This window comes from Dryas octopetala, chromosome 6 (genome assembly GCF_963921425.1).
Source record: "Dryas octopetala chromosome 6, drDryOcto1.1, whole genome shotgun sequence".
NCBI classification, from domain to species: Eukaryota; Viridiplantae; Streptophyta; class Magnoliopsida; order Rosales; family Rosaceae; genus Dryas; species Dryas octopetala.
In genome coordinates, this window is record NC_141371.1 from 2,632,517 (window position 1) to 2,657,648 (window position 25,132).

The following is a 25,132-nucleotide window of genomic DNA, read 5'->3' on the forward strand; positions in this document are numbered from 1 at the left end:
TCTTCTACACGCTCTGTGAAAACCATAATGAAAAAGAAAAAACTAAAAATCCAATTGGCTCGACCTTCTGACCTTTATATTCAAGTTTCGCGGCAACGCCTCCTCTCTCTCTCTCTCTCTCTCTTTCTCTTTCTCTTTCTATAACACGCACCCTCTTCTATCTCTTCTCTCTCTTCTCTCTCTCTAAAAAGTCCTTCTCTGAATCACTTTCTCTCTCTAAAAACTCGCTCTTTCTCTGATGGTTCAATTTGGGTTTCGATAAACCCTACGACGAGTAAGTAATTCCGATCTGTGATTTTTAGGGTTTTAAAAGGGTCAGAAACTCGGAATCATTTCGAATTAGTTAATTTTTTTAAAAAAAATTTGGTACTCTACCTTATTGTTGTTTTTTCGAAGTGTTTCTGAAAACTAGTGTTCCTTTTTTTTTTTTTTTTTTTTTTTTTCTGAACCAGTTTTGTCGCTTAAACTGATTGCATTAGGATTGAATTTTTGAATTTTGGTGGTCGATTCAAAATGTGATGTGATTGGGGGGAATCAAACATTTTACAGAATTTGAATATGGTGCCTGCGTTGTGCTGAGGTTGATTTTGAATTTTACCGTGTGTAATTTATTTCTGTGAAAAGATTATATTAATTAAGTAAATGAACACTTTCGAAGCCTTTTCGGAAATTGGTTTGCCCTGGGAAAATAATGACAAGCAAAGCTTTACAAAATCTTTGTGTTTCTTATTAAGAAAAGAAGGGGAAAAAGAGAGAGAGAGAAAGGGCTTGCTTTGAAGTGCTTGTACCTTGTGCGTTGATGAGTGACTCGACTGGTTTCCTTGTTGTGTTTTATTTATTTATTTATTTTTAGTTAAGCCTTGTTGTGTTTTATTGATCAGTCTTTGAGGCTATAGATCTTATTAGAATATTGAGTTAGCACGGAGAATGATATATGTAAAGTGGTGGGCTGATTATTCTTGAAAATCGAATGCAAACTTTAGGTTCTTGGTTGTGGTATTATCATGATTAGTTGATTGTTGCTACTGGGTAGGATATATAGTTGAATTAATATCAGTGCTACAAATTCAGTTTACTAATTTCTTTACCTTATGTGTTTCAGATAGGTGAAGTTTTTCCATGGCCCCGACAAGAAAATCTAAAAGTGTAAAGCGGTATTCAAATTTAAATGAGGCCTCTCCTGAGAAATATGGCGGAGGTTCAAACAAAAAAAAGCAGCGGGTAACTCTTGGTTTCTTTATCTATGTATTTTTCATTTGAGCATTTTTGAAGACTGATTCTATGAATCACTTCATGTTTTGTTTGTTCAACTTTTTGCATAGAAGAGAAAGTTGTCTGATAAGTTGGGACCACAGTGGAGCAAGGAAGAACTTGAGCGTTTTTATGAGGCCTACCGGAAATATGGGAAAGATTGGAGGAAGGTATGCCATTATTTGTTCCCTTGATTCAATTTCCGGTGGAAATTTTGTAGATAACTAAAGCTGTTTGGTGCTATTATCACATATTCAACGTTGAAGTATTGGAATTTGCACATCACTCGGTGGAGCATATTATAGGCATATTTTATTTCTTTCCGTACATAATGTTTTACCAATTGTAGTTCATGCTTCAGGGAATCAGGCTTTCACACACTTTATGTTTTTTTTCCCCTTATGTTTGAGAGTATTAATTTCTTTGGATTTATAGGTGGCTTCTGTAGTGCGCAACAGAAACATTGAGATGGTGGAGGCTCTTTACAACATGAACCGAGTATGTGTGGTCCACGATGCTAGCTTAACCTAATTATTAAACATTCCTTATAAGGTAGTGTTATAACTGTTTTGACTTATAAGCATTGTTGATTTTTTTAATTTCAGGCGTACTTGTCATTGCCAGAGGGGACAGCTTCTGTTGTTGGCCTCATCGCAATGATGACAGATCACTATAATGTTCTGGTGAGATTGGATTAAAATTTCAAGTTTGCACCAGAACTTTTTTTTTTTTTGGGGATTTTATTGTGGAATTAGTTTTGGGGTACATGTATGTGCTATATTAGCATGAATTTGAATATTTCTACTCATCAGGGGTCTCTTTGTAACTTGATTTCATGTCTGTAAATTGACAGGAAGGCAGTGATAGTGAACGAGAGAGCAATGATGCTTTAGGATTTTCTCGGAAACCACAGAAACGTAAGCTTGAGAAAGATCAGCGTAGTGTCTCAAAAGATATTTTCCAGTCTCATTCAATTGCGAATGATGGATGCCTATCATTGTTAAAAAGGAGAAGGCTTGATGGTATGATACCTTATATCAGAGACACCATACTGGTGTTTAATCAATTTTATTCTGTTCTTTGTACTATGTGTTTTTTTTTTCTTATAGCCTTTAGATTTGTAAAGGGAAGGTTAAATATATAGAAACGAGAAGGCATGGAACCTAAGCAGACCTTTTTTTTTTTTTTTTTTTTTTTTTCTTTTGATTTGTAGAAGTGTTAATATGCAGAGTTGAAGCGGATTGGGAAAAAGAAAAATAGCACAATGGTGTTTCTGGTTTGTTTGATTCTAATATAATGGAATGTCTATCATATCAAACAGGACATTTATGAAGAGAGTTTATGCATCAAGATGTAACCCTATATGTTAATAGGAAAAAAATCAATGAAAAGGAAGTGGTTGTGCATGGTAGAATGCTACAACGTAAGTATAAATGGATATAGGATTTGGGGGTTGGGGGTGGGGGGGAGGGGTTGGGATAAGTGTCTCTTAAGAATTTCTTGATAATCTTATTGCTGTGCAGTTGATGCTCAAATGGTTTCTATGGTTTTTCATAACCAATTGCTTGGTTTTGACTGTGACTTATATTATAATAGTTATATTGAATTTTTTTACCATATTCCAGATCTAAAATTCAGAGTCAAAGAGAAAAGTTTATTTATTCTTTGGCAGGAGATATTTCCAGTGCTCATGAGAATTCAATGCAATTAAAATAACTAGAAAAATGGTTGCCATGCAAGTAGCCTGTTGCAGTGTTACTTAAGATATTTGTTTGGTGTCATTATATGATGGGAACTGTAACTTGAATATCTTTTCTGATAGTGCAAACTGAGCTTAATTAATTTTTTCTTTTGGTTGGTGGGGGAGCCAAACTGAGCTTGATATTAAATTTTCATCCAATAGTATACTTATATGAAAAGTGATTAACATCTGAAGCTTGAGTTCTGTTTTGTGATTTCAAATTTGAATCAGGTAGCCAGCCTCGTGCAGTTGGGAAGAGGACACCTCGCGTCCCAGTCTCATTTTCCTATAAGAAAGATGATAGGGGAAATTATGTTTCTCCAATTAGAAAGGGTAGGAAATCAGAGGGGGACAATGATGATGAAGTTGCCCATGTGGCTGCATTATTAACTGAGGCTTCGCAAAGAGGAGGCTCTCCCCAAGTTTCTCAAACACCATACAGAAGACCAGTGAATATAAAATCATCTGTTCATAGCTCGGAAAGAATGGTACTTAATATGCCTTCACTTGTTCTGACACTACCTTTGTTGCCTTGTCCATATATCATTCAAATCTGACATTATTTGGTTCTTTCTTGTTTATGTAAATTAGCATCCACCATCAGGGAAAGCTCGGGCCAATCTTCGTGATGCTTCGATGGACGAAGACTGGTTGGAAGGCAGTATAGGAAGCAGGGGGGCTGAAACTGGAGATTATGCCAGAGATAGTAGCTCCTTGATGGACATGGAAGGTGTAGGTACAGTAGAAATTCATTGTAAGGGGAAGAAGTTTTATGGAAAGAAAGAGAAAGTTGTAGACATTGGGAACCAGCAGTTTGATGATGGCGGTGAAGCATGTAGTGGCACTGAAGAAGGACTTGATGTCAGTGCTAAGGGAAAAGTTGATATTGAAGTTTCAAATGCAAAAGGGGAACGATTTTCTGCACAAGGTCAAAGGAAGAGAAGCAAGAAACTGTATTTTGGAGGTAATGTTGCTTCTGTTATATTGTTTCTGTATTTTGTGGATTTCTTTCTATGTCTTTTAACAATAGATTTGCAATTCTTGTAGATCAAAGCCCATGCTTGGATGCTTTGCAAACTTTGGCCAATTTGTCTCTGATAACATCCACAATGGAATCTGGTAAGTGTTTCATGGTTCTGTTCTATTTTCTACATGGGTTTGTTTACACATGGATTCATGTGATGTCTCTCTCTCCTTCTCTCCCTCCCCTGTTTTATCTCTATACAGAGAATCAAGGGGCAGCTCTTTAAATTTCAGCCTTAGGGAGACATCCATCCTCAATTATTTACATTTTGACCTTTGCGAGGATGGAAAAATTTAAAGAAAAACTAATTAGATGAATGTATAAAATAAATTCAGTGCAGCCTGTAAATTGCACTTGGTTCTCAGTAGTCAATGTTTTTTATCCGGATGCAATTCTTGTTAATTTTACACTTGTATTATGGTGGTTAAATGTTGAAATCTTTTTATCAATTATAATTGTATTGTTATTTGTTGGATTCAGGATCATCTATTCAGTTGAAGGAGGAAGGAACAAACTTTGATATTGAAGATAAATTTAGTGTACCTGAAGCCACATCTACAAGCCATTTGAGAAACAAAAATAAACTCCCAGGCGCAAAACAGAGAGCACCATTTGCAATTTCTGGAGTTGAGGGTACCAATTCCAAAAAATCCAAATTTGGAAAGGACTCTGCATTTGATATTAACGCCGTCTCTGAATCAGAACAACAGCTTCAGTCTACCACTAAAATGTGGAAAAAGAAACGGAAGTCCTTGGTATCAAAGGTAAACATAGGGATGAAGGTTGATTATCAATGCAAATATTCTTAATATCTCTCTCTCTCACTTTAACTTCTGTTTAACTTTTGGGTCGATTTGATGAGAAACGGAAATTCCTGTTCAAGTTGCAGATATCAAATGCTGAAGCCCATATGGATTCTAATATCAATGAACCTTTAAAGACTGAGGTATGCAGATAATTTTATTCACATGCACACATTTTTTTCTCTCTTCATAAAAGAGCCAATGCTTTCTACATCATCTTCTAGGTTGAAGGTTTAAGTCCAAAAAACCTTCTACGTAGAAAGTTTTTTACACAAAGTTTACCATAGCAAGATGGATATTGCTATCTTATTTTTGTAAAATAGTAGAATTTTTTTCGTTATGTAAATTTAGCATATGCATAAATGTATGTGTACAGAGATATTCATTGTACATGTCTGTGATGCATATGTATAAATGGAGGTAATTGATTGTTTACATATATGATTTGGTATTGAAGTGACGTTTTATTTCATTTCCTATGCCACATGTTGTAGGCCTTTGGTGAAGAAGAGGCTAAACCAGTGACTAAAGGAAAACGCACCAGTCAAATCTCTACTCCGTCAAAACAATGGAAATCAGTCCGATCATTGGAAGGCTCTTTGAATAGCAATTGTAGGCGAACAGGGACTGATTTAATGGTATCGACTGCACAAGTTCCCACTGCAAGCCAAGTTAATTTACCAACTAAACAAAGAAGTAGACGCAAAATGTATACACCCAGAACATTGGTCCCCAAAGAGAAGTCTTCTATATTAAAAAATGAAATTAATATACATTCCAGCTCAGTGCAGGACAGAGCACTCTATCTAAAGGTAAATACCTGCCTTTCTCCAGTTTTTTTCGTGTGAACACTTTTCAGCTATCTTATGTTTAGGTACAAAATATTGTTTTCTCATTTAATTTGCAGGAACAGATTTCTTGTTGCTTGTCATCAAATATAGTACGTAGGTGGTGCACTTTTGAGTGGTTTTATAGTGCGATTGATTACCCTTGGTTTGCCAAGAGGGAGTTTGAGGAGTACTTAAATCATGTTGGACTAGGACACATTCCAAGGCTAACTCGTGTTGAATGGGGTGTCATTAGAAGGTACACTTTTCAACTAGAGTTATATCACTTATATGTATATAGTGTTCACAGCTAGAAAAATGATATGTGAATTTGGAAAACATCAACAGAAGATATATTGCGTTGTGTTTTTGTTATTGCAGTTCCCTTGGCAAACCTCGGAGGTTTTCTGAGCACTTTCTACGTGAAGAAAGAGAGAAACTTAAACAATACCGGGAATCTGTGAGAAAACATTATGCTGAACTCCGTACTGGTGTTAGGGAAGGACTCCCAACAGATTTAGCAAGACCTTTATCAGTTGGACAACGAGTGATTGCTCTTCATCCCAAAACAAGAGAAGTTCATGATGGCAGTGTGCTCACCGTTGATCACGATAAGTGCAGGGTTCAATTTGACCGTCCGGAGATAGGAGTTGAATTTGTCATGGTAGTGGGCTCTTTGACACACTCGCATCCATCTTTACACTGATAAATATATCATTTCTTTAATATTTTGTTACTTTAATAGTTGCCAATGCTGGCAAGTATAAACTGCTTTCCCTTAACCATTCTATCTGGTGATTCATTTTTGCTGATGATTATAGAATTGAGATACTTGACCATTTGTTTGTCATTTAAATATTAGGTGCTATTTTATACAATAGGTTATGTTATTACTCCTAGGCAGTTACTTTCTAGTTTTCTGTTGGGCTCTTAGTGAAATTTCTATCAGAAGATGAAAATAAAACTAGGCTACTGATCAAATACTGGTTATGCTACAGCAAGTATAAGACGTGTTCTTGACTATTCAGTGGTTACTGACTGGTTCTTGACTAACAAAAAGAAAGAGGAACCCAGATTATATTATTTTGATTGAGGTTGCTCTTCTTTGGTCTGTTGCTTGCAAATTTTATTTATTTTATTCCTTTGTTTTCCTATTTCTTTTATTCTAGCAAGAATGAGTGAATCAGAATGCTAAATCAGGTCATTCCATCTCTTTCTTTGAGATATGACATTAGAAAATTTCATTACAGGACGTCGATTGTATGCCTTTGAACCCATTGGATAATATGCCAGAAGCTCTTAGGAGACAGAATATTGCTTTTGACAAATTCTCTCTTACATCTAAAGAGCCACATATGAATGGGAATCTGAATTTTGGAGGGCCTGTGATGTTTGCTTCAAGTGGGCATTTGGAGAAAGCACCTAGCCCCATGAATACTTCCATAAAGCAGGGAAAGGTCAGAATTTCTACTAAGCAAAAGTGTGAATTCGCTTCTGTTAAAACTCTGCTCAGCCCTTAAAATCCACTACTTATCTCATATTCTGGAATTCAATTTCCGTCAATCAGTTCCAAAAGTATAGATACAAGTTTTTATGAATAATAAACCCTATTTTCTCTAAAAATTTTCCAGGGGGATACAAACCATACAATTTCACAACCAAAAGCAGCATCTGTTGATATTGGTGGTGCACAACAGACAGCATATAGTCAACCTGGTATGGTGGCACATAATCAAGCAAGGGAAGCTGATATACGAGCTCTTTCTGAGTTGACTCGTTCTCTTGATAAAAAGGTTAGATACTTTTGTATCCCTGAAGTTGATTATATAATTCATCTTTATTTATGTTCTATCAGATTTGGGAGTCAACATTCTGATGCCAAACTATTCATGCATTTAGGTCTCTTCTCATAATTTTAGTTGGCTTGAAAGCTCTTTCATATATAAATCTGTTGTATCAATGCTTTCAACTTTAAAGCCACTTCCTTCTAGACTCCTAAGGTCTTGTAAAATTTCCTCACTTTGGTGGTTGGTGATTTTGCGTAAACTATTTGAAACCACTGAAAATCTAGCATTTCTTTAGAATTGGACATGGTAAAACCATCTGATGTAGTACATTGAATGTATTGAGTGGTCAGTACATTATGAATGTACAATGTATATTCACTAATAAGTTTAAATATTATGAACATACATCCATTAGTAATAGTTGTGAATACATTGTGAACATTCATAATTAATGTACATTCATTGGATGTATTTAGTAGAATAGGCCTATAAATAAGACCATTTTGTAGCCATGAGGAGGCATTCTGATTTCCAATCGTTTCAGGGAATTTTCACAACTTTTCCTATTGGATAGGACTTCTCTACGTTCCTTAGATTTCTCTATGAGGAATTTGGGGTTAATATGTACTGCTTCCGCTACATTATCATCAGTCCCTATACTTGCTTATGCTTTGCCACCTTGATCAATCCCTGTGAATCTTTCCGCATCAAGCTTCTTTGATACTCAGAAAGAGTTCATTTTGTCTTTGGATTTATAGGAAGCATTGTTGAGGGAGCTTAGAGACACAAATAATAACATCTTGGAAAACCAGAACAGTGGAGAATGCTCTTTAAAAGATTGCGAGCCTTTTAAGAAGCATTACGCCACGGTACTTGTACAGCTAAAGGAAGCCAGTGGCCAGGCATGTGGCTTCCATGAATTTATATCATGATTTACATCTGTTTTTGTTTTACTATATTCTGCTTTGTAGCGGCTTTAAAATGATTGATTCCACATGCAGGTTTCTTCTGCTTTGCTTAATTTGAGGCAACGTAATACTTACCCAGGAATTGCCGTGCCTCCTTGGCTGAAACACCCAGCCAATTCCACTGTCTATGGTGGCTTCCCGAGTTCTTTCGACAGTTCTATTTCTCAAGAGTCAGGATCTAGTGTTGCTGAAATTGTCGAAGTCTCAAGATTGAAAGCGCATACAATGGTAAATGCTGCTATTCAGGTATGAGCTTTCCTTCTTAAAGTGGATGTGTTATAATCTTGGGTTTGTAGGATACTGTTTGTGGACCATAACTCATCCTTTAGGTGGTCCTCTAGTATTTTACAGATCAATATGGCTGAAAATCCCAGCAGTTTTATTTTTTCTCTTCTTTTTTTATCATCTGGTTGAAAATCCAAGAAGTCAAGTCTTTTTGCATTTTCTTTGGGATGAAGATAGAAGGCAGTTATTGTGATAACACAATGATGCAATAAATCGTTACAGGCAATGTCATCAAGGAAGGGAGGGGAAGATGCTTATGTAAGGATAAGAGAGGCTCTAGATTCCATCGATAACCAGCATTTGACATCAGACTCTAGATTATCAGTAAACAGGTCTCAAGAACAGGTCAATGGCAATTTGGGCCATCACAATCAGTTGAATTCTAGTGCTTCAGATCCTAGCTTAACCAGCGATTCATCTGGTCCAAAGTTGCCCACTGATACTGACAAAAATGAGGCACAGATTCTTTCAGAGGTTATCACTGCATGTGTGATGGCTGTACAAATGATACAGGTATAAATTGAGATTGTGTCAAGTTAGGTGGATTAGAGCTCTCTCTCTCTCTCTCTCTCTCTCTCCATAATTTCTTGAGTTTTCCTGGCTGTATCCTCATATTTTTCACTTGTGATGTGCAGACATGTACTGAACGACAGTATCCTCCAGCTGTTGTGGCTCAAGTATTAGATTATGCAGTGACGAGCCTGCATCCGCGCTGTCCCCAGAATGTTGGAATTTACAGAGAAATTCAAATGTGCATGGGCAGAATCAAGACCCAGATATTAGCACTTGTACCAACTTGATTTTGATCAGGGGCCGAACATAGAAGGGACTAAGAGAGGCTATGTCCCTGCGAAAAGTTGTAGAATACCAATGTGTTGAGCATGGTCACTTGTAAATATATTTTTTTTCACTTATATTATTCTCATGAACATTACAGCTGAATCAAATGTCACCTAACTCAAATCTCAAGTCATTTTGATACTTATCTTTATGGTTATGGGTAAGGGGTTTTTTTTTTTTTTTTTTTGTATTTAATTGATTAATATTGCTTTTGTTTTTCGGAGTTTGTTTTATTTGAACCCAATTATTTTGTGTCATTTATTACCCAATTTCTTTTATCCACTTTTACACTTGTATAAAACTCTATTTCTAGATATAGAAGTAACAGTCTTGGATTGGTGTTGTTTTGACTTTTGACACATTTCATCTCATGAGGGAGGTAGCACAACTTCCATCTCATAAGTCATAACATCATCTCAATCGAGCTCCTGCAACGTTTTTCTCTCCAACAAGAATCTTCTTTAGATACGATTTCCAATCAATCACTCAAATTTGCTCTCTTGTCAAGCATCCTTCTCTTGATACGATTTGCCATTTTCCTTGAAGGAACTTAACAAGTCGTCTCACTTATAAGACCTCTGGTTTCTTATTTTTTATCATTTTTAAATAATTGTGCAGTATTTGCAAGATTTGTCATAGCATTATTCTATTTATTAAATTAAAGCTACATAAGAATTAAGAAGTAAATAAATGGGACCAAGTGAGAAATATAGGTAAAAGTGTAAAACGAATGTGTAGTTGTAATATTTCCTTTTAATGATAGTTTCTTTTGAAAAAATTTATGCACCAGAATCGCCTTACTCATTAGTCAATGAAAATTTTATTATTAAATTACCCTTGAACACAATTATTTTTAACAATAATTCAACTTATAACCAAATCTATGTGTTGCATCGACACTAAACCTGTTACCAGGGTTCCAGATATGGTCGGCGTCCAATTGCCTAGCCTTATTGGCCAGAGCTAGTAACATTGGACATTATGGTTATGCAGCTGTGGTCGTGAAAGGGAGGGGACCAAAAAATAGATTTATTGGTAACTATAAGTAGTATTTTGACCAACCACAATAAGATGTATCCTTAAACTAAACAAGACGATCATTTCAGCACTTACAATCAGTTAAATGTTAACAAGGAATCTAAAATAAATAGAGAAATAGAACTCAACATCTAAATGTTTAGTTTCTTGCAAGACAAGGTATCACAAGAGCAATGCTACTAATGTAAACAAAAAGAAAAAATCAGTAACTAAATTGAACTTACAAACCCACTTCTACCTACAGCCCACCACAAGCATGGGTGCCATATACAATTTACCCTTCTTTTTGTAGTTATTCTGTTAGCTTTAACATAAAGATGGCAGACAAGGCCGAGTTGATAATATATCAATGAAAGGGGGAAAAATTGAATCCTCACCATTTACAGATTTTTTTCTCTTTGAAATTTCTATTCTAAAAAAGGTGGGGCTCAGAAACATGAGGCCCATAAAAGACTGGAGTGATCAAATGAAGCCATTCAGCATGTGCAAAGTGTAAGACATAATAAGTGTCAAATGGAAATAAAATGGCCTCCAATGCCACCGCCACAAGCCGCGTCATGGGATATGGTAGTGCCAACATATTTAAGCTAAACCTAGCAAGAACCTGAACACATCACTCAAGGAAATTATCCCTTCTACACGCTTGCTGCCAGCCTCCACAATCACAAGTCTCCTAACTCCTAAAAAATAGAAGAAAAGGAAGCAACTTGTGAAAAAGTTATATCTAACACAATCAAAATATAGGACAGCAGTAACACATCGAAAATAAGCTTATTTTAATTATACTAAAATAGTAATGCAGATGAGTACAGCAATATACCAGGATTTGCCAGCCGCTCCATCACTTTATGCAAAGGATCAGATCGCAAACACATCTGACATCTCTGTCCACTGAAGAAGCCATGAGGAGAAGTTGCATCTTGTCCGATTTGCAATGTCTACAACAGTACAGAACACAGGCAAGCACATTCAGTTCTCAGAGGGGTGGAATGCAACATAATGCATCTTTATTGCTAAACATACTTTTAGAGTTGTGTCTGAGTTTATTATTACCATACATTTCAAATCAGAAAATTTATGCAAGAGTGTGCACATTTGAAGTCATGGAAAAACGGACATTATTGGCTGGTCCCACATCAACAAAAGTTTTTTCCAAATTTTTGCAGCACTCATTTTTATCTTTTGATTTTTGGTTTTGTCTCATCTTCTAAACTCTTTCACCTATATAGCATTTCCCTACCAGTAGGTAGGGCTGCTTTATGCTCCTGTCTCAACTGAAACTCCAACATTTTTGCATCCACATAATCACATAAACCTATTTTTGTCATGCACTAAGACTTCTTCAAGCTACTTCAAGTTATCTAGTTTTCCGTCCTACTGAAAAGTCTAACTACTACATCACCCACATGTAAAAACCACAGAAAGTTAATAGAGAATGCATGCAACTGTGCAATGTTTAGCAATTACCTGATGGATACTCATTTCATCAAGGCGAATTTGTGCATAAGCTTTATCTCTTGCCAAAGCAGTGATATCACTATTGAAGACATAACAGGCACATTCCGCAATTGGTTAAGGGGCAAAATAATTAATTCTACACAAAACTCAATGAATAAATAAATAAATAACATCGGATCACCTTCGAGAATAAATATCCAGCAACGAATCATTATCATCCACTATGGGTATTGAACTAACTTCAGCTGCAAAAGAAATATGCAAAAGAATAAGCCAAGCAGAAGCAGTACTGGTTGTAGATAAAACCATCTGGCTAATTCTAGAGTCAAAAGTGTAAAATAGTTACAAACAATAAATAAAAAGGCCATTAAATTTATTTAAACTTCATTTCAAGAGCACCACTATAAAAGAACCTGAAGCCATGAAGCAGATAGCCAGAAATGAGAAGAAAAATCACCTTGCACTAACAAAGACAGAGCATCGGCGAGAGATGAATTTGGTCTCAACATTGCCAATGGTCGTCCATTTGACTCCCCAATATTTGGAACCCATGTACCTAAAGGAAATTCAGATATAGGATGCTGGAGTATAGGCAAGGAGCTAGAAGAATGTCTAAAATGCCTACATATGCCTGAAAAATATCATAGATTAGTAACTAATCATGTACTCTTAACCAAAATACAGGAGACAAAAAGCCTACATTTTAGTATGCCAGAGAGAGAAGCAAGATGCAATAACTGTGGAAATGAACCATCCTGTGAAGAAGACTGGACAATTGGAACCGTAGCCACTTTGTTTTGCAAAATTTTCAAAGCAACTTCATTGAGAGAATCATAAGGCCCGGCCTGGATATCAAAGCAATACATAGATGAGTAAGCATTATCATGACCTGAAATCAAGATTTTGGCTCCAGTGGATCCAGGTGCTGTCATATTTCAGCACCAGAACCATCAGGAAAAAACATACAGATTCTGGATACCCTTAGTGCATATGTATTCCCATTTTTCAAAATCTGAAAATATCATATGAGCATATGTGTTTGCTTCACATACAAATGTAGTCAAAACGAAGTACCACATCTTCCAAACTGTGCAAAAGATAACACTACATAAATTATATAATTATATAATTACAGAGGATATCATTTCAACTCAAAAGATAATTAGCAACTTGGGAAACACTTACAGAGATAAAACGTTGTGAATAACATCTCCCATTGCCATCAAGTTGTCTGTTAAGATGTAATTTTCCCTCTTTCCATGCTGCTATAGTATGAGTCTCAAGCTCTTCCTCGGTCAAATTTGACCCATGATTCCCAAGCTTGTAAAGGTTCATACATGTTAATCAACTGAAAATGAACTTGGAAGTGCATTTCAAGAAGAAAAAAAATACCGAGGAAAAGAACATCTAGAAAGCAAGGTAAACTTCACAGATCAAGCATGCAGTCTACACACCAAAAAGGAAAGACCATTAAAATAGATCTTTTTTTTTGGTCTAACATTAAAATAGATCTAATTTAGCATGCCACCTGTATAAATTGAGCTAAGAACCACAAACTGAGATTGGCAACCAAGAAAACTCATGTGCTGTGTAAACATTTTTCAAGGTGAGGAGGCTTTAGAAGAATGGACTTAAAAGTTAATAGAGAAATAAATTTGTAACTGGGGAAGGATAAGGGATGAGATGGGGAAAGATGGCATCAGACTAAAACTTCGCAAAAGATTTAGAACAGTTTTCTGACTATTTAATAGTTTCAAATTTCAAAAAATAATGCTGTATTTCCCCTAAAAAATAACCAAATTACCGGGACACAGACTCCCTCCACCATAAATCGACTCCATCAAGGTTTGGTGGTGCCAGGAACATGCACATCCAGTTTATAAATTTCCAATAATGAAAATGTCACAAGAACACTCATTACTGTGTACCTTGTAACATAGTTGAGGCTTAGTAGCATCTTAGTTACTATCGGACTCTCACCATCAACTCACGATGTGTGCCTCATAAATTTTAAACTTTCATTTATATTTAAGTATTTTTATAATGCTTCATCCAAAACTATCATAAGCATATATCAGCAATCAAAAGAAATGACAGAAATTAACTTAGGACACACCTCTCTCATGATTAGGATGAAATCCAATGCGCTAAGAACTCCAACAAATTGGCCCCTGCCAAAATCCCAGAGAGGAGCCACAGGCACTCCCTGAAAGGAACTTAAATCAGCAACCAAAGATATAGATAAGTACATAAAGCAAATTATCACCAAGTCCTTTAAAAGGCATACAAGTCCAAAGAACTTGTGTAAATTGAAAGGAGAGAATCAAATTAATAAAGCTGGGGTACTTCAAGCTCCCTCTCGCCTTTCGTGTGTTTGTGCAAAAGACATTCACCTGTTCATGTAAGATATGGAATGCTTGCTTCACAGGTAAACTAACATCCAATGCAATGACCTGCAATGTTAACACAATTGAAATAAAAAATGACAAATTCGTATACTAAAGCGGTCAAGTCCTAATAAACTACCATAAACAGCATCTACAGAAGGGTAAAGCAGTCAAACCTTGCCTGACTCAGGAAGCAACTCATAAGCAGTATGTGTGGACAAGAACATAGATATACGATGCCGTGAGACATCTAGATCAGCCGCTGAGATCCTAGGAACTGCTTCCTGCAACATACCACCTGGCAACATGACCCATTCTGTATTGCAAGACAAATAAAAAAAAAGTAAAGAGAGAAAATATCCACAACAGCATCGGAACTTCTCTGTAATTTATTGTTACGGGCTTTATCTGGTCAAAGAATTTTGTCTGCGTTGTATCTTTAGGAGTGGTAAGTATTTAGGGTCCAAGAAACATTGAGCTCTAAATATTATGCTGATGCTTCTAAAATCTTAAATCATCATTTAGGCATTCCATCCTTGTCCAAAGGTCCAACTAACTACATTGGACAACCTGTTAAAAGTCCTCCCCCTTATTTTCAAACATTATACTATTGAGGCATAGCATTCTTCCCTAGCAAGTTGATAATCTATAATAAATGTTCTTTAGGGAACCAGAGGTTTTCAATTTATTATATTTAAAAAAGAAAAAAAGAAAACCCAAAAACCCTCATAAATGAAGTCATGTTATTGGGGTAGGGCTTTCTCTTCATGATTGTTCCTTAATTAGTTGATGAAATTGGAGAGCCTAGCAATCATCCGAATTTTATCAAGATAATCAACAGGTATTAATAGCTCTTCGATAATTTATTTCTCAAAACACTAAAGAAGAAAATGATGTGATAGATTTCCATGGATAGTATAGGTCACGTAACCTATTAATCTCTTTGGGAGGATTCACCTCCCATGGAAACATCTTCAAAGAGAGGGGGGGAGAAGGACTCATAGACCGTTTACTTAAATACTAGCAAAAAACTTACCGCACTTGTAAAAACATCAATATCTACATCCATGTTCGATCTACCATAAGCCTCAGGACTGAAAATAGTAGGAACCATATCTGGTTCCTCAGCTTGAAAGATGGTATTCACTATTCCACAATTTGCATTTACAAAAGGCTGGTGGTCGTTATGTCGCCATTCTCCATCGACAAAAAATTTGTACTGCAATTATTGGAAACAACACATCTGAATATCAGCATGAGGCTTATTCATATTATATCATATGCCAGTGGGCAAGCATATCTAGCCCTTGGGTGACAGGCACCCATGCCCAACAATAATATATCAGAATCAGCATATGAGGAGCATTATAAATTACATCTACCAGCTCAACAAGCATATAGTAAATGGTAATATTATCCTTCCTTTATATACATTACATAATATAGGGGCAGTGAAAGAAGTACATTCCCCCACAATGTTACAAAGTGAATCATGAATCCTGTTTCATAATAATAACTGCTTCTCCTTTATGCTAGCAAACTCAATTGAACAGTTATTGCATGATAATGATATTCATAGAAATACCAATCATTATACTACTAGGGATGAGTACAATAAGAGTTTACTCTTCATCAAGCTGAACCGAGTGTAAAAGCGTCAGTAATTAGCTTATATAAACCTGGTGATATCCTGGGGTTAAGTTCCAAACAACTTGAAAAACAGTTGGGCACCCCTCCACTGGAGACATAGGTATATGTTCTAACCACCTGTGCATACAGAAAACCCAATATAAGCCCATATCACATATTCAATTGTGCACTGAACTTTGACAGAAACAAACTATAATCATTCAAATAACAGGAAGTATTAGTAAAATATGAATCAAATTTTGACCAATGCAATCACACACCTTGTGAAAGTACCACTGAGGAACACCCTCCTTCCGCCATGAGGCCAGACAAACCGTGTTGGAATTAAAACAGATCCTGAAAGTGCACTGCTATCATGTGCAGTACCCGGACCAGAACCAAACATTTCCCACCAAATTAGATGTATTTATATGTATAAATAATACTTAATTTTTCGCAAAAATAATCCAGAAACTGCAAAATTCAACACCTTCCCACTTGATTATTTGTCACAAAAAACCAATTCCACTAACCCTATACTATTAATCACACTTCATAACCCTCACCCCCTTTTTTTGTCTTGCTTAGTAATAGGGATCCTCCACAGCTGAGCAGAGGACCCTTAAGTCTTACACATGCAAAAACCTCAAATTTCTATGAAACCAACCCACCAATCCCAAATCGTAACCTTTCAATGCAAAAATCTATCAAATTTACACACTGCCTCAACAATCTTCTGCATGCACTATGCACAAAATCTGAAATTTTCAATCCCAGCACCCTCGGATCAAATTCTCGGTCCAAAAGTCAACAAATCCAACGGGCAGGAGGAAACCCCACAAAACCCTTCAGAAAAAACCATCAAAAACCGTGGAATTCCTTCCAGTTCGATCTGTGATCTAATTCAAGACACAGACTTTCCAACCAAATCCAATCCAAAGTCTGAGTTTCAGAAACTTTGAAGAAAATTCAACTATCAAAAGTGGTTGTGATATAATTTAGAGAGAAATATGGGCGTGACAACAGAGCTAGCTAGAGGCAGAAAGCCCTAATTTTCAAGAGAGAGTTGAGAGTAGGGGTATGGGGGGTTGATGGATGATTTGGATCTTCAAAAGCTGTGTTAGTGAAGAATCTCATGTAAAACATCCAAACACACAAAAGAAATTAAAGTGTAATGAAAACAGAGAGGGGCCAATTATTATAGTGGCAGTAAAATATTTTATAATGATAGTGATTGTATCAAAAGCCAAATTTACAAAACCAAGGTTCGTTTGTAGTTTTGTACCTTCTTATTTTGTATTTTTTATTTTAATTTTTAACACCGAAAAATTAGAGGACAATGAAAAGATAGATGATGAATGTCAGAGGGTAAAGAGAATATATATATATATAGAGGCTCCTTTTATTGAGGTATATAACTTATTTATGTTGAGGTATATCTTATTAGGGCCTATATGAGTAGTTTTATGTCGATCTAAACCGTTTATTTTTTACATCTCCATTGATAAATCATCCTTACAAAAAATTAGTCAAATCGAAAATCATTTGTTTATCTAACTTTGATCAAATAAATAAACGAACTAAATATTTTTCAATGAAACCATTCATTTGTTTTATCAAAGTTAGATAGACAAATGATTTTCGATTTGACTAATTTTTTGCAAGAATTATCTATCAATGAAGATGTAAAAAATGAAAGGTTCAAATTGACACAAAACGACTCGTGTGAGCCCCAACAAGGTCATACTTCAACATAAATAAGTTAAGGTATACCTCAATAAAAAGAGCATATATATGAGATCTCATTATCTCAATGTGTAGCCTATTTTACATTGTATTTCAACGACTCAAAATAATTATTTTTTAAATCTATATTCAAAAATCATTATTGTAAAAAATTAAGCAAATCGTAAATCATTAAGCTATCAAACTTTGATCAAATAAATAGACGAATAAAATATTTTCAATAAACACTTAAAATTGTGATCATTTAATCAACGGTCAAATGGTTTATAACTAATCTAATTTTTTGTAAACACGATACTTCAATGGAAATAAAAAAACTTAGACAGTTCTAATTATCGAAATACAATATGGAGTGGGCCGCACGAGAGATCTCACAAATAAGCATAAATGTGAAATCTCACACAGCTGAAGGGGCCTGTATATATATATATATATATATAAATTTTAAATTTATATTTATAAGGCTATGTTACTCATATTTTTGCATTCTTTCATTATTTAAGTTAACTCTTAAATGAGATTGAATACTACTAGACCCAATGATTATTGACAACTCAACTCAAAAATTTTGATCATTAAAAGTTGAAAAAATGTATACAATATGTATCCCTTTTTTCATTGACCTAATATATTAGGTTAAGTGCTTTATTCTTAATTTTAGGGTTATATTATTTAAATTTTAAAGTATATTTTTTGTATATTTTTTCAACGAGTGCTAATGCGAATGCAAAAATTTTATTGTATAATGCAAATAGATTTTTTTTAACGCATCACAGTTTTCATGGTCCTCCTTTTTTCATTTTTTTGTATCTATCTGAGGATTTCTTTGTTACTTTCATACCCAAAAGAACTACTTATTCTCAAATGAACCTTTTTGGAATTCCCCTTCTTTTGTAGTAGCAAAACATTCTATTTAAAATTTAAACTTAAAATCCATTTTCTATTAAAAACCCTAGACAAGAAGTCTTTTGCACATTTTATTTTTCATATACATCACATTTCATTCATTCATATCCATTTTATTTTTGTATGACACCAACTCTAAAGATTTCCATTTTATGAGAACTTTAAAAGTTCTTATTGTGGTAGTTATAACTTATAACTTCTCTATATGAAATTTGTATACATAACAACCACAATAATAATTCTATTTGTAAAATAATATTTTCCACTCATTCGTTTAAGCAAAATTAATAAAAGAGAGAGAGGAAAGCAGCAGAAACGAAAAAAGAAAAAAAAAAGAGGGGATTGTGGGCACAAGCATCTTTGTTTGTTCTTTTATTTTTCCTACCTTTTGGAATAATTAAGGACTTATTATTCAAACTCACAGTAATCCCAAACTGGGGAGGATTGGTTTTCAATAATACGTGATGGGTCGGGTATTGAGCTAACCGGATTTGACGACGATGAAGTGATGGGGCAAGTGGGTCCACGGAATCACAGCACAGCACATCATCGATTGGTGGGCCCACAACTGACCCTGATTCTCAGTCAGCCTCCGCCAGCATGGGAAGAGAGAGAAAAATTTATTTACCGTTGGTTATTGTAATATGAAAATAGTAACCCATGCGCAACTTATCAAGTTACCATTGTGTTTTTTGACCCACACTTTTTCTGTATCTGTTATAAATTTTGAATTCTTTGAAGAAAAATCATTTTTTCAATGTTTTCATCGAAGGACAACAATATTCCATAATATCACATGATTTGATGTCCTCCATACTTCTGATGAAGATTCCATTTTTTACCCTAAATCTCTAGTGAATAAAAGAAAGAGAAGGAAGAAAATAATACCTTTTTTTTTGGACCTTGTTAATCTTTTTTTATAATATGAATTTCATTATATGATTACAAATTATAAAAATTTACAACATAATATCACATAATTTGTTGTAGTAATGTGTAGAAGTTTCATAGTTAATCAAAAAAGTTCAAATACTAATATTTTTAATTTTTTATTGTATTATATTTGTACATACCTTGATATATTTAATTGAAAATAACGGTAAAATAAGTAGGATAATCAAGAAAAAGATCAAATTTGTTATTAGGAGAAAATTTGAAATAGTGACATCAACTAATTATTAATCTAGTGATATTTAATTTCTACAATGTCAAGGTGTCCCAGATAAGCATGCTACTAAAGACTAAGATGTGTTTTTCTTTAGAAGGAGGGGTCTTACTTGTTATGATGCATTTCCTTTCATAACTATGCTAATTTTCTTCATCTATTATTCTTCCTTTAGGCTTAGTCCCTCCATCATGTCTTTGTAACATTGATGATTTATCCATTTATCATGGAGCTTCTGAAGTTATCAAAACTTTAATTTGTACATGGATTTTGTTAGAGTTCAGCATTCATTGATTATTAATCACCCTATTACCCTTGATCTATTATCAACCAACCGGTTACTCGTGATAATCAATAACCCTAATACTTTTGATTAATTAGAAATCACCCTTAATTTATTACCTTAATTTTGGCTTAGGGCACAATTAACCTAAACACAAAATAGGTATAAATTCGTCTTGTACTTTTTGTTATAGTAGTTTAGTACCACTAGTAATATTGTACCACTTTTTTTTTTTCATCAAAATATTGTACTACACTTACTACTAAGCCTATGATTCCTATGAATAGATTTCTATCTATTCTGTACATAGTTCGTCAACTCAATATACACAACTCTTAACTGATTTAATATAGACTATACTACTTATCCATTATTCACTTATTAACAAAACTAACTTTGTAGATTGGAAGCCAATCAAGCTAGCTCTTGCAAAGAGTTAGATGCATTGTGAAAGCTTTATTAGTAACTTAAATTGAGTAGGTTAAAACATGGGAATGAATTTAGCACAGTAGTACTTGGATCTTTGTGTGTGTGTGTGTATAGAGAGAGAGAGAGAGAGAGAGAGAGAGAGAGAGAGAGAGAGAGAGAGAGAGAGAGAGAGAGAGAGAGCTCAAACATGGGTTCCTAAGCATTTTCAATTATCTTTCATTCATTTCCCCTAATTCAGTGGAAGCTTATAATAAGGTCTCAAAAGTGGAATCCCTTTACAAAATATTGCGTACTGCCTAAGAAGTGTACCTAACTGGTTTTGAACTTTTAAGGTGAAACTATGAAAGTGAGTAATTCTTTACATACTTTGTGTCAACATTACTATGAAAGTGCAACCAACTTCAACTTTTCAATGCCTACAAGTAATTTGGTCCGGTGGTTAGAGGACAATAAGAGACTCTGACTATAAAGGGATTCCCATTTAATGATTTACTCTACAAAGATACTTCCCCAAGTCATGTTTCATCCAAAAATCATTAGTGAAAGTGATGATGGTTTTAAGTTTTAATCACAGGTGTATACAATGTGTATAATATGAAAATTTTGTTCGTGGTATATCCGATGTGAACTTTATTAGAGTATGACAGTAGTAGTCTGTTGGATCTACATCAAAGAAAATTTGCAGCGGTTAAGTAAAAATTAAATCCCTGCATAACAAATTAACTAATTAAGCAGAGCTTTTCAAAAGACCAGCTTTGGCAAATTGCTTGGACATCGAATAAGAGCTTTTTCTTTTTATTTTTAGCAAAATTATTATTATTTTTATGCTAATTAGAATTTTCTTTTATTTTTTTGGCCAAATGCTAATTAGAATTTTCATTGATTGTGAATCCAGCTTCTCGCACAAACTCATTTAGTCATTTTCATGCTTCTTGGAGAGCTCTTTCTATCATTTTTTTTATTTTAAAAAAACTATCATTTGATTAAGGGAACTGTAATTTTCTTCCAAGTTCCGAGGTCCATTGAAATGTCTCATAAACTATTCTATATCATCTGACCAATGAATCAGAGGTTAATTCTTACAGTTACAACAACAACAAAAATTACATCAGAGGTCATTTGATTTCTGCACAGAAAATTAAAGTGATTCTACTTCTGTCATAGTAACTCTGTACTAATTCAATGAATATGAGCTGCTTTTGCCATTAAAGCAGACAGACTCTCCCCGAGCTTTGACGTAGAGCTTTCCTCTTCAAGAGTCAGGCTGGCACATTTTGACAGTATCTCCTGCAAATGATCAGTAATAACCAGATATAAAAATGATAAATAGTTTCTGGAAAATTTGGCATCATTTGATTATAAGCCGCTTAAATAATATTAAAAATCAGACACTAGTGGGAATGAAAATATCTAGGAGCTTTGTTCAAACCTGAAAATCTTCTTGACAGCAGTTCTCAGATTGTTGCCTTTCAATCAATTTATTCGCATTCATATCCAGCAACTGGCATCGCACGACCTGCATAAGGAAACATAATAAGCAGACCAAGATGGCAAAAAATCCAAAACCTCCACTAAACATCATAACCATGAATGCTGTCTTTTGTACACGCATCTGGTGCTTCTGCCCTGTACCACTAGACTAGCAATGAAATTAAATGAATCTAGTCAATCTGGGGGGTTCAATTATGAAGTTAACAGAGACTGAACCCAAACTAGAAAGCAAAAGACCTACAGCTCAGAAAGGCTGTGATGGCTTCACATCATTTTCTTATATTTCTGTCTATTAGAAGAACCACTTTCTTTTCATAGATCTACACCCAGGAAGCATTTCTTTTAAAATTCAACATTATGGTTACAAATAACCAGAGGTCCATATACAAAGGCAATACCTGTAGTAATTTCACCACGAATGTGGGATGTAGATAGCGACTAGCTCTTTCTTTCTCCTGCATTATGCACCAGTTCACCTGCAAGATACATGGTAAACCATCACATATTAAGTACCAATAGATACCGTAAAACCTTAGAAACTTGAATAAAACCAAAACCTTCTGAATATAATTGGTCAATGAATCATATAAAAGCCACTGTGAAGCTAATTGAGAATAAAAACTGGCTGTTTCTTCAAGCATAGCCTGCTCAAAGTATTCATAGTATGATGATAATCTATTTCCATCAATTTCCACAAAGGTATTCATGACATCTTGTAGCAGCTTTGTATCAATCTGCTTCCCCTGACGATCTTGATTAATCTGCAGCAAATATAAGTTAAACACAATTCCCAACAAAAGGGTTGAGTTATTAAATTATACAGGACAAATAAACAAACCAATGACAATGCAGCTGCACGAATTCTACATTCCAACACCTCAAAGACCTGAAAATTAAAGAGAATTATTATGGGTGTCCAATCAGTTCAATACATACTATACAAAAGGGAACAAATGTATGCTAAGTTAGACTACCCAAAAGCATAAACAAAAGGAAACTGCTTTCAAATGCATAAGTTGTATTACTCACCAAACTGCGGAAGCAATTAATTGAGGTGTCACCAAGTGCAACAAGACGACAACGTAGGATAAAATAGCGGTCAAGGTATTCAAAGAATCTACATAGCCACTTCGCCATTAACTTGTAATTTGACCACATCCGTACCAGTTCCCTCAACAGAAGCTCATTTTCTTTGGCTGCTAAAGATGGCAGTACCTAATAATGAGGAGAGAGATTAACAAACCGAAAAATAGGAGAGCACAAGGAATTACCGGAGTAGTTGGCAAAACGACAAACAATATTAAATGCAAAATGACAAGACAGAGTATGAAAAGGATACTGAATTGCTTTGGCCTAGCCTTACCCTAGAAGAAAATTCTAGAACTTAGTTTTAATATGGTAATAGGACTCCTGGACTACACCAGATATCCTAGATTACTAAATAATTAAAAACAACCTATTCAGTCAACCTCACCGAAATTTTCTGAAAATATAAACCAAAGGATACAGGTTGATATTCCACTCATATATCAACAGAATTGTTCTACAAAAGAAAATGTCTTGAATTTGATGGCTTTTAAGCATGCTGAATTTTCAACCCTAATTAAGATTAAATGCAAAGTTTTAGAGATCTTATAATGAGAAAACAAGAAACTTTTAAGAACATAAAACCAAATTCCTGCCTGTTCGGGGTCTCCACACAATACTACTGCTTGCAACGTAGCAAACCTAGCACAATTGTATAATAATTAACCCTATTATAACATGAAAATATAAAAAACAGAACACCGCATACCATGGAATTGATGCTCTCTTCCAAGCTCTTCTTAAATTTTTCATATAGCATCATCTCATATCCATCCTCAGGTCTACCTCTAGCACTCAAGACATAAACACATCTACGAAAAGAGTGAAGGAAATCTCATCTATTCAACCAACACTTTTGAATTATATAAACCCCTTTACAAAAATGCATGCATACAGTACAGTGCCTGCTAAACATGTACCTATATATGCACATACATTGTATATGTGTGTGCACGATAGTTTACACCTCACAGGTGATAAAGGATACGCATAGTACTTCATATATTCTTCAGGGGTGAACTTTGTCTCTGGGCATCCTTCCAGAATCTTCTTTGCTTTCTGAATTGCCTCTTCTAAAATCATTAATCCTTCATCAAGTTGTACAGATCTTTGCATCTTTGGCACTTCAGTTCAATCTTATATTTAACAAATATCTGCACTATAATGATCTGTATCAATCAAACAGACCTATTTTAATCTCTTTGATACATAATATACAGTAGTAATTGCCATTTGATTTCAAACTCTTCAATGGTTGATGCTAAAATGTCATAACATAAGATAAATAAAAATCACACTGAGGATTTCATTCACAAGGTGAGGAAAGGAAGAAACCAAAGAGAAATCATCAATGTTGAAACCAATAAACACTTTTTGACTGAAAAGTGAAGAGAAATCTTCGGGGATGAGATAACCCATTTCTTAAATTCACTTTTCTGTCATTTTCCCACCAGCCAAACAGATATAATGAAAAAAATAAAAAAATAAACCATGAAATGCAATAACATCCATAATTACATCAACACACAAACAGTAAAAGTCTGAAACTAAAACTGAACTTATAAAAAAGACCAAGTTAAAGCTTGTTAGTAGTTACTAACTCTTCAACCAGATAATAATAAAAAAAAATCGAATAAATCAAACGGATATAGTTCTAAAAAAACCATCACAGTAAAACCCTAGAATTGCGTTAACTAAGCCATACAAACACAACCAGAAAAAACGCGTCGAACCTTGATGTTCCAATTTAAGCAGACGATTAAAAACCCTCCAACAAACGAAAATCCCAAGAACCATATAAAGCTCAAGTAGTGCTATTTTTCAAGAATTTAGAAGAAACAAATTGAAAAAAAATAAAAGGTTTTTTATCAAGAAAAAAAATGTGAGAGTATGAGAGGAAAAATTCCTAAACTTAACGAATTGGTTATAGCGTAGATACGACAGTCACTGTCCTCTCGCCTCTCGATTTTGGAAGAGAGACGATGGTC

At 34.7% G+C, this 25,132-nt stretch overlaps 3 protein-coding genes across 7 annotated transcripts; 1 reads left to right on the forward strand and 2 right to left on the reverse strand.

Annotated features, from left to right (window-relative positions):
• The first annotated feature begins 29 nt into the window (after window positions 1–29).
• On the forward strand, window positions 30–9,634 carry ALY2 (ALWAYS EARLY 2). Of its 5 annotated transcripts, none has more exons than XM_086247708.1 (20): window positions 31–274; window positions 1,103–1,221; window positions 1,323–1,421; window positions 1,687–1,749; window positions 1,857–1,934; window positions 2,105–2,273; window positions 3,224–3,480; window positions 3,584–3,956; window positions 4,040–4,111; window positions 4,497–4,780; window positions 4,900–4,962; window positions 5,314–5,631; window positions 5,727–5,905; window positions 6,028–6,310; window positions 6,897–7,103; window positions 7,278–7,439; window positions 8,192–8,335; window positions 8,435–8,647; window positions 8,909–9,199; window positions 9,322–9,634. In XM_086247708.1, the coding sequence occupies exons 2-20, from the start codon at window positions 1,120–1,122 to the stop codon at window positions 9,484–9,486; spliced, it is 3,522 nt and encodes a 1,173-aa protein (XP_086103834.1). In that variant the 5' UTR covers window positions 31–274; window positions 1,103–1,119; the 3' UTR covers window positions 9,487–9,634. The 5 variants fall into 5 exon arrangements, with proteins under 5 accessions (XP_086103839.1, XP_086103834.1, XP_086103838.1 ...); XM_086247712.1 differs by having other exon boundaries at window positions 8,192–8,302; XM_086247711.1 differs by having other exon boundaries at window positions 4,906–4,962.
• A 1,054-nt stretch (window positions 9,635–10,688) lies between these two features.
• On the reverse strand, window positions 10,689–17,202 carry SNF4 (sucrose nonfermenting-like protein). Its single transcript, XM_086247553.1, has 13 exons — window positions 16,320–17,202; window positions 16,089–16,176; window positions 15,446–15,628; window positions 14,586–14,693; window positions 14,416–14,475; window positions 14,139–14,228; window positions 13,208–13,342; window positions 12,723–12,867; window positions 12,480–12,653; window positions 12,204–12,267; window positions 12,032–12,101; window positions 11,385–11,502; window positions 10,689–11,244 (listed from the first exon to the last, which is right to left on the reverse strand). Exons 1-13 carry the CDS (start codon window positions 16,442–16,444, stop codon window positions 11,147–11,149), a joined length of 1,458 nt encoding a protein of 485 aa, XP_086103679.1. The 5' UTR covers window positions 16,445–17,202; the 3' UTR covers window positions 10,689–11,146.
• A 4,393-nt stretch (window positions 17,203–21,595) lies between these two features.
• On the reverse strand, window positions 21,596–24,838 carry LOC147281029 (cullin-1-like). The gene is made up of 8 exons (XM_086248671.1): window positions 24,133–24,838; window positions 23,854–23,956; window positions 23,088–23,273; window positions 22,897–22,944; window positions 22,616–22,819; window positions 22,457–22,534; window positions 21,997–22,083; window positions 21,596–21,854 (listed from the first exon to the last, which is right to left on the reverse strand). The coding sequence occupies exons 1-8, from the start codon at window positions 24,258–24,260 to the stop codon at window positions 21,747–21,749; spliced, it is 942 nt and encodes a 313-aa protein (XP_086104797.1). The 5' UTR covers window positions 24,261–24,838; the 3' UTR covers window positions 21,596–21,746.
• Between the last annotated feature and the right edge of the window lie 294 nt (window positions 24,839–25,132).

Coding starts and splice junctions, on each gene's coding strand:
- ALY2 (XM_086247708.1), top strand. CDS start 1,120: ATGGCCCCGACAAGAAAATCTAAAAGTGTAAAGCGGTATTCAAATTTA. Junction 3,957..4,039: donor CAAGAAACTGTATTTTGGAG/GTAATGTTGCTT, acceptor CAATTCTTGTAG/ATCAAAGCCCATGCTTGGAT. Junction 8,336..8,434: donor TAAAGGAAGCCAGTGGCCAG/GCATGTGGCTTC, acceptor TTCCACATGCAG/GTTTCTTCTGCTTTGCTTAA.
- SNF4 (XM_086247553.1), bottom strand. CDS start 16,444: ATGTTTGGTTCTGGTCCGGGTACTGCACATGATAGCAGTGCACTTTCA. Junction 12,102..12,203: donor CTGGATATTTATTCTCGAAG/GTGATCCGATGT, acceptor TGTCTTCAATAG/TGATATCACTGCTTTGGCAA. Junction 11,245..11,384: donor GGAGCGGCTGGCAAATCCTG/GTATATTGCTGT, acceptor TCTATTTTTTAG/GAGTTAGGAGACTTGTGATT.
- LOC147281029 (XM_086248671.1), bottom strand. CDS start 24,260: ATGCAAAGATCTGTACAACTTGATGAAGGATTAATGATTTTAGAAGAG. Junction 22,945..23,087: donor TTAATTGCTTCCGCAGTTTG/GTGAGTAATACA, acceptor TTTAATTTTCAG/GTCTTTGAGGTGTTGGAATG. Junction 22,535..22,615: donor TGACCAATTATATTCAGAAG/GTTTTGGTTTTA, acceptor TGTATCTTGCAG/GTGAACTGGTGCATAATGCA.